The sequence below is a fragment of the Aulonocara sp. 'chitande type north' Nkhata Bay genome, linkage group LG4, assembly GCF_057382095.1.
Source record: "Aulonocara sp. 'chitande type north' Nkhata Bay isolate Kocher_YH1m ecotype deep benthic linkage group LG4, A_spYH_male_GT1.1, whole genome shotgun sequence".
Taxonomy (NCBI): domain Eukaryota; kingdom Metazoa; phylum Chordata; class Actinopteri; order Cichliformes; family Cichlidae; genus Aulonocara; species Aulonocara sp. 'chitande type north' Nkhata Bay.
In genome coordinates this window covers 16,342,114-16,350,611 of record NC_141347.1, presented here as the reverse complement: position 1 = coordinate 16,350,611, position 8,498 = coordinate 16,342,114, and the positions used below count along the sequence as shown (strand labels likewise).

Below are 8,498 nucleotides of genomic sequence, written 5' to 3'. Positions count from 1 at the left end.
GAACGTCAGTCTCTGCGTGCGCACTCGACGAAGTGATAAAAAACAAAATTACATTTGTGAGATACTTCATTACTAATCTCACACGTGAAGCATGAATTGTTGGTAATGAAAGAACTGGGTCGAGATTGAATCTCAACAAATAGAAAGGGAAAATACTGGATTCACATTATGAATAGACCTGAAAGTAAGCAAATGTCCATCTACAGTTCCTGGCAGTACCGCTTCTCGGAGTCGAATCAAATAACAGGCCGTCATCTGGCAGTTATCACGCAGAGCGTACTCCCACCACGCTTTGCAAATTCTAACAAATCTGAACACTTAGCATTGTTGGGGATTTCCATCATCGAATTGTGGAGACTTCAAAGAATTCCCACAATTTGAAGCCACTGCTGCTGTTCTCTGTTGCACTCACTCCCTCTTGTGGTTAAAAAGCAATATGACATCACGCTGATGCACATGATTATTAATAAAACCCTCACACCTGCAGAAATACACAAGCTGATGGTTTAAAGAAAGAGGCTACAAGCTGGCATTCGCTCAAAGTTTATTAAATACACAATGGAAAATAAAACTCTACAGTTCATTTGAGCATGTGCATGTCTGCAAAGAAGCCGATGCGGTGGGACGACACAAGCACAGGTTGTATGTTTCCCGCGAGATGATGATGATGATGGTGGCCCTGAACAGGGTAGCATGCCTGGGAAACAGCATGGCCACTGACTTTTGTACAAAATTAGGAAATCTGTTACAGCTTCAGATGCTACTGTTTTCATACCAAAACTAAGAAGCACTGTTGTACTGACATTGGTCAATGAAAAGAAAGCCGCCTGCTAACATTGTTTACAGTATGAGACAGCGAGATTACACACTTCCTTAAATATTATCTCCTATTCACAGCCTTACCTCGTATTGATTCTGTTCTTGTTTGATTAAATTCCACATAAACGTATGGAATACACACAGTATTCATACTATATATTTTATTAGTATCCTGAGTTTTAGTGCCCTGTGGTCTAAATAATGTTTCCAAACACATGTTTTCCCTCCAAAAAAACTTAGCTATGGACATCTTGACAAAAACAACTACCAAAATATCACCAAGGCCTTAACCCACATAAAAAACGATTTGGTATCAGGTATCAATGATCGGCTTTTTGTTAAACTCTGGTGCCAACTCTCTGAAAAACATTCTTAAATTACTTTGTTTTCATCCATGTTCTTGAATCACAGCAAGACTTTTTATTCCCTTTTTCCCTATTAGTTAATTACACAGTGTGGCTGTGGATTATTATCTCCCTATATTGAGTGCTGACGAGGGAAAATACCAGCACCAGCAATCTCGGTGAAAAGCTGCCTAGCAAAATATAGACAATTTATATTTACTTTCTCCCCATCCACAATTGGCCAAGCTCATGGATGAAATGGTTACCTGTGAACCATTTCATTTGTATAACTATGTAACTGATCCATTGCTTGAATCCAGTTTATTATTGCTGTTGAGAATATACACTTCATAAAAAGCAGCTCTAAATTTGTGACAGCACAAGCAGGAGAACACAAGGAATTAAACAGCTGGCTCAAAATCCTCTGAAGACGGTCAGCATAATGCATCTCGTCTCTCAGTAAATTGTTGTTGTTGTTGTTGTTTTTTTAAAAAAAAAAGAATGAAGCCTTTCTTTAGAGGCTCCTTTTCAGACATTTGACAGGTTTGGCCAGCTGTGATCACAGTGGTCACCACTCCGCCTAATTACTGACAAACAAAGGGGTACAGCACTAAAGAAATACCTCTTTCTCGACACTTTAATACTCTGACTTGTGGTGAATGGCGTAGTGACAATATTAAAAAGTTTACGGCACTTTTATGTCCTACATCTTCCCCGCCTCAGTTCAGAGACAGTGTTATGCTTCACCAGTGCTTCCATAATCCTTAGCTGTGCTTCTGAGAGTAAGGGTGATGTTAGTGGACCCAAATCTCCACGAGGATGTTCTTAAGAGAGAATTGGATTCTGTATTAGAGGATAAAACGGTGACTTAAGTTGTTCTGTGAGTGATTAAGTATTCATCATGCTTATTGGACATTGTTTTCCTGCACTTCACCAGTTCTACTGCCATATGTCACATTGTAGGACATCACACCGTGGCTGATGCGGCAAGTTTCAAACACATTTTGCTTTTAGAGTGAACTTCCAGTTCCTGGATAGATCCACATCCCTGGCAACATTAATTTTTCTTCCAAAGGGAACAGCTGTCTCTCTCCGTTCTCCTGCACCATGCTGTGCTTCCATTTTCGTTGTATCCAAAGCGAGGGTAGCAGAGGCCAGCGCTAACCTCTTGTGGTTGCTTGATATTCTGCTGGGAACACGCCTTCCCAAAGTGCTCTTTCCATCAAACAGTCACGGATCATAAGTCTGCAAGAGATGAATCCTCAACCTACCTGTGGACACAAAAAAACATTTACCATCATAAAAAGGTAGAGCTTGATTTTTAAATTTGACTTTATAACAGATATACTGGCTATTAAAGTGTGCTGAACATATGGTGCTTACTTATTGACTATTACAATCTGGTGTTTGGAGAACTACACAATCTTTGCCTCTGTACACCACCACAGTGGATTTTAACAATCAAACAATCATGTGCAGACTTTCAGCTTTAAGTCAGGGATTGCACAAAAGTATTTAACAGTTTAGAAACTACAGCTGTTTTTATGCAGTCCTCCGTGTTCAGAGCTTCGATAGTAACTGGATTTTAAATTTTAAATGAAAGAACTGCTTGGATAAATATCTTTTGTCTAGAAGTCTTGAACCCATGGAAATCATCACCAAATGAACACTTGAAGAACTACTTTTCAGCCTATGTAAATGGGTGACTATGTATAAGAAGAGGCTGTAATTCCTAAAAAGTTAATGCAAAAGAAAAACTGACAGTCTGTACTTCAATCACAGTGTCCTGGTGTATGGAATCAAAATTGCAAAACTATGACTGTCTAAATACTTAAACGTTTGACTGCACTTGTGCCATTTGCTTACTTTTTGCCTGATGTGCCTCTCTGAACAAAAAGCTTAAGAAGCATCCACTTTGAGCCATTTTCCCAACAAACTGCTGACCTGGGAGCACCAGCCTGACCTCTTGATCCCAGCAACATCATTATCAAAATCTGATTATTCCGTTTTTTCCTTCCAGGACCGCCTTGTCACTCCAGATATCCCTCAAACACATCCAGCTCCGTGTCCGTGTCATAGGGAACAGAGGCCGGGTCGGACAGCACCCCGAGGTCCACCAGTGCCTGGTCCATATCCTCAGGCAGGAATACTATCCCCACATTCAGGACGATGTACTCCATCAGGAAGGCATAATAGAGGATCAGGACGTTGACAAAGAACAGGCCCAAATAAAACATATATGGGAGTTCGTCCAGGAGCGATTCCACCGAATCTAGCTGGGCATAAATTTGGTGTGTCATAGAAAATAAAGAAAGCCACGGATAGGGGTTCTTGTGTATGTGTGTGTGTGTGGCCTGAAGTTGTTGCTGTCAGCGTTAGAAGTCTGTGTGGGTAGCTGGGATTGGGGCATCCATTTCGGCCCGTCCTGGCCTGCAACGACGATTCAGAGGAAGCCCTCAATGTAGTAGCTTATCTGTACGGTCCAGAAGAAAACGACAGGAAATCATGCGGGCTAAACAACATAAAGTCCATAGCTAATTATAACCAGAGGAACACATTCAAATATCACAGCCAGTTAGCTCGACGCATTCTTGGCATTGACTCCGTGAGTTTGTTGAATTCACGCCATGCCAGCTGGTGGCTAGAGCTAAAAAAATAAAATAAAATAAAATAAAAAAGTAGCATAGGAGTCGGTCTAAAAAATGCAAGAAAACTACTGCGGACTTGTTGTTTACACACCCGGACAGAAAGAGACGAACTATTCACAAAACACACGTCGAATTATTTATAGTTTATAATGTCCCGTCTTAACATTTCTGCCAACCGCATCAAAACAGTCCCAACCAGCAACCAACCAAAGCGTCGGCATTTGATTGGCCTTAGAGCTGTCAATCACCAAAACAGTTATGGTCGCGTGCTTTAACCATCATTGATAGCATGGGAAGTCATTGGTTGTAGTTTTTTCTCAGTTCTACTGTAAACCCTCTCGTAGGGAAAAGAACTACAACTCCCTTTGCCCACGCTATTACGTAATGACCCCGCAGTGGCTACCATCACCGCCTATCACCCCCTGTTTGCTAAGCAGCTAGCCGAACGGGAAAGTGGGTGTAATGGATAGATACGAACACTAACACTAGCAAAACAAGGCGCCCGGCAAAATTGCAGTCCCATTAAAACCGCAACCATGTTTGGCCGGTCACGGAGCTGGGTTGGAGGACAGGGGAAAGCGAAAAATATCCACTCCCTGGACCATTTGAAGTGAGTAGTTAGCATGAAATAAGCTAATGTTAGCCTAAGTGGTCGCTGGTTGAAAACGACAGTCGTTTTTTACCAGCGTTATATTTAGCCAAATATTTAGCAGTAGTGAATGTGTGTAAATGCATTTATTCAATCAAATTGTAATAAAGCAAGGATTACTGGATTTTTTTTTATTATGTTTTGCGAGGTAAGTAAAATCTGATGTAGTCCTAGCAGACAAAAACCGAATTGACACTTTAAATTAAGACGATAAATTAAGTGTTTAAATTAAATTTTAATCTGAATATCATTAATACACGAAGAACTGTATTTACCAATTTTGTAAAGCTTGCATGGAGGCTGAATTAAAAGAGCTCATACTGGAAAACACTGGCTTTTACCAGAGTACGAAAACATGCATTCGTTTAACCCCAACAGGTGCATGACATTGAGGGGTGATTTCGATCAACCTGAATCAGGACATAAAATCCCGAGCCAGGGCTCTAGTGAGGCTAAATGAGGGAAACCTCTTGTGTGCACAAGTTTCTAGGTTAGTGGTTATTACACTGCACCAGCCCAGTAACAGCGCTACTGCATCTATCAATATTCCTTTGAAACGTTATTAGGTTTATCTAGCAGCTTTCTGCAATGTCACGCGATCAGTGCAATCTTTGTCCTGCTAGGTTTAGATACAGATATGTGAATGTTAATGACTTCAGTCAAATTTAAACAAATGGCTTTTGTCACCTCCTCTTTCACATTTTCACCTTATTTCTGTAACTCTCTCTATCAGGTATATGTACCACGTCTTGACAAAAAACACAACAGTAACAGATCACAACAGGAACCTTCTGGTGGAGACCATCCGCTCGATCACAGAGATCCTCATCTGGGGGGACCAGAATGACAGCTCTGTGTTTGAGTAAGTCCCAGTTCAAGTCTTAGTGTGCGATTCATCACTTTTAAATACAGATATGAAGGTGGTACTCTAATGTGGGAGTTAAAGTGACATCTTACTCTGCTATCAAAGTGATGATTTTAAACATTATCCAGTTTCTATGATGCAAAGTACTGAGGTGTTTACTTCTCTAAAATGAGAACCTAATATTAAACAAAGAATTAGTCTGAGATCATTTTTTTTAAAGGTGAAGTTTGCGGTCTGTAAGTGCAGAAAGTCAGTATATCGCTGCACATAAATTATGATGGTCTAACAGTGTTGAAATATTCTGGAAAGTAAAGTGAGAGTCAGCTGAGATGCATTTGGGTGTAGTGAGTAGAACAACTGCGATAAGAATAAGAATTACAGTACTGTGCAAAAGTCTTTAGCCAACACTCAGAGGTTGTTCAAGTGCACAGTGCTGTAAATTAAGAATACTGTATGAAAATGATAAATAAACACCTAACCATAATATTAGTAAGCAGGGTAATGTCTCTCTCTCTTTTTTTTTTAAAGACATTGTCCATTTTATGATGGTTGTATGTTATTCAGTCAACTTGAATTAAAAAAATTTTTTTTCCTGCTTGTGTCTTATGTCTGTGACCAGTTTCTTCCTGGAGAAGAACATGTTTGCCTTCTTCTTGAACATCCTCCGTCAGAAGTCTGGACGTTACGTGTGTGTCCAGCTCCTCCAGACCCTCAATATACTTTTTGAAAACATTAGCCATGAGACTTCCCTATGTAAGTAGTATTACATCATTTCACTCTCTGACTAATGCTGCTAATAGACTGACATTAGTTTATGTTAGGTAACTATTAATAGAACTGTTAACTCAGGGAAAAATAAAGAAGTCTAAGGGGGTCATTTCCACTTTTCTCTTTTACTCTTTTCCTGTTTTTTGCAACTGCCTGCTGCTTACCTTGTAAAAACTGTAAAAGCAGTAAAAAGCACTGACGGTATAAAGTCTGTGAAAACTTTCTTTCATGTGACTATGTTTCTAGCTATTTAGTTTGTGTTGTTAGCTAACAAATCCACAGTTTATCCATACATTAATGTAACTATATGTACTTTAAATGTGTACAGCTAATAATTAAACCGCTAACCATTTCTAATAATATACAACTTTGTATTCACATTTTTAGCAAGCTGTTGTTTTTCACTTAGTTGTTTATCCGTTGTTTTCTGCTAACAATTTAACAGATTTTTATACCATTAATTAAATACTTGAAATTAACATAATCACAGCTAGCTTCTTGAACCCTTTATTCTCTTTTCAACCGTATAAACTTTAATCGTGTTTCCATTTTTTTTACCTTATGTTTTCTAGTACTACAGTTTATGTTCAGTTGTTAACAAACCAAGTCTCTACTTTGTACTTTAACTCTCTGTCTGTTAAGCAGTAAGTGGTTCTTCATTGTTTGGCTAACTGCACTGAAATGGGATAATCCACCTGTTAGCTGCAATATTCAGGTTTATAAAGCACTTTGTAAATGAGCTATGTGTGAAGGAGAATCTGTTTTTCTCAGGTGACAGGTGGTTTACTGGACCAGCAAGCTGGAGTCAAAAACCCAAGTCAATGAGGCCTGTTTTATACAATAAAATAGTCTCTCTTTTCCCAAGCACACCTAAACAGTTTACAACATAACAGGTTACCACATGGTCAAACATAACAAAGTTTCTTACTAACGCAGGAAAAATAGGTTGATGTATGCAATGGACAAAAAAAACTATATTATTTTATTTCATAAAATAGTGCTGATTGCACTTGGCGAACATCTGATTTGCGAGTTGATCACGCGGCTCAGTGCATTCTGTATAAGAGCTTGTCGAGCTGGTGATTGAAACAGACTGTCCTTCACGCTGGTTTCAAGTGCTTTGCAAACCCGAATATTACAGCTAATACATGGCAGTGAGGGGCAGTACAACAGTGATCCCCTTAGACTGATTTTTAAGTTTTAGTCTCCTTATATTCCACTGAGTTATCGGTTCTAACGGTGGTTAGGTAACATAAGCTAATGTAAGTCTGTAACTGGCACAAGATGGCACTAAACAAGTTCTAAAAACTTTAACTTTCAGCACTTATTTCTTAAATCCAACTTCACGGACAGTTTTAAATCTGTTACTGGGGAACCAAAATCTTAGTAGATTATATACTGTCCATTTCACAATGGGTTGTTATAAACATAAACTAAAGTTGGTATTTCAGCAAGGTGTTGCAGTCACCACAAGAGCTTTACCTCACCTTTGCTCCAATAACAGTGAAAGAAAACCTAAGGTAGTGAAATGAATCAGTCCACCTTCAGCTTTTAACACTGTGTCATTTTCTGTAAATGCTGAGCTATTAGATAAATTGCATGACAATCTGGAGGCTTAATAAAAGCCATCTCTTCTCTGTACCCTAAACGTGTCGCCTCCTTTCTCATTACAGATTATCTCTTATCAAACAACCACGTCAACTCCATTATTGTCCACAAGTTTGACTTCTCGGATGAGGAGATCATGGCTTATTATATCTCCTTCCTTAAGACCCTGTCACTCAAACTTAACAACCACACCGTGCACTTCTTCTATAATGAGGTAAGGCTACGGGGGGGAGAAGGGATGGTGTGAGAGAGGAAAAAGACAGGCTAACAAAACATGAAGAACCTTCTGCTCAGTGTCTGCATATCTTTATGAGAGATACGAGGGAGGGAAGGAAGTGGTGAAACATAAGACACTAAGGATGGAAGCAGTGTGCAATGAAGCAAATTTGTAATATCAGCCAACTGTCTGAAACTGCAAATGATAAAACTGGAATTTTTTTTACCCCTCAGTAAGTAATTTTAAGGAATACATATAATACTTTATCTAATTTACTACACACATGCACTTATTTTAATATGCAATTATATACAAATAGTGCTTGGGGGACAGTTGTGCAAACTTCAGTTCACCTCCTTATTGTTAACTTTGTCATTACATTTTGCCACTTTTCAAACTCTCTTAGCAACCCACTGACAAATCAACTCAAAAGGAATTGTAGTACTGACTTCCTGTTGCCCTGCTGTAGGCATACTTTTCATTGTGTGAACTCTGTTCAGTGAGGGGCAGAGAGTAGCATGCAGCTGCACCAGCAGGCCGAGCAGGCTGTTTCCACATGTGCAGTGTTGTTTTTGTGGTT

At 39.3% G+C, this 8,498-nt stretch overlaps 2 protein-coding genes across 7 annotated transcripts in view; one reads left to right on the top strand and one right to left on the bottom strand.

Moving 5' to 3' along the window:
- Positions 1–530: 530 nt before the first annotated feature.
- On the bottom strand, positions 531–4,038 carry dexi (Dexi homolog (mouse)). Of its 2 annotated transcripts, none has more exons than XM_086288749.1 (2): positions 3,030–4,038; positions 531–2,434 (listed from the first exon to the last, which is right to left on the bottom strand). In XM_086288749.1, exon 1 carries the CDS (start codon positions 3,461–3,463, stop codon positions 3,194–3,196), a length of 270 nt encoding a protein of 89 aa, XP_086144875.1. In that variant the 5' UTR covers positions 3,464–4,038; the 3' UTR covers positions 531–2,434; positions 3,030–3,193. The 2 variants fall into 2 exon arrangements, with proteins under 2 accessions (XP_086144875.1, XP_086144876.1); XM_086288750.1 differs by having other exon boundaries at positions 3,108–4,038.
- Positions 4,039–4,192: 154 nt separating this feature from the next.
- Positions 4,193–8,498, top strand: part of clec16a (C-type lectin domain containing 16A) — a 53,259-nt gene continuing 48,953 nt past the window's right edge. For 3 of the 5 annotated variants that reach the window (XM_086288748.1, XM_086288747.1, XM_086288744.1), the window contains exons 1-4: positions 4,193–4,421; positions 5,194–5,322; positions 5,945–6,078; positions 7,767–7,915. In XM_086288748.1, the coding sequence (XP_086144874.1) occupies positions 4,348–4,421; positions 5,194–5,322; positions 5,945–6,078; positions 7,767–7,915 (486 nt within the window). In that variant the 5' untranslated portion in view covers positions 4,193–4,347. Of the gene's footprint in view, positions 4,422–4,838; positions 4,951–5,193; positions 5,323–5,944; positions 6,079–7,766; positions 7,916–8,498 lie in introns of all 5 variants that reach the window. The other 2 variants (XM_086288746.1, XM_086288745.1) reach the window with 2 other exon arrangements.

What these genes read in the sequence shown, in the direction of transcription:
- dexi (XM_086288749.1), bottom strand. Translation starts at nt 3,463, where the DNA reads ATGACACACCAAATTTATGCCCAGCTAGATTCGGTGGAATCGCTCCTG.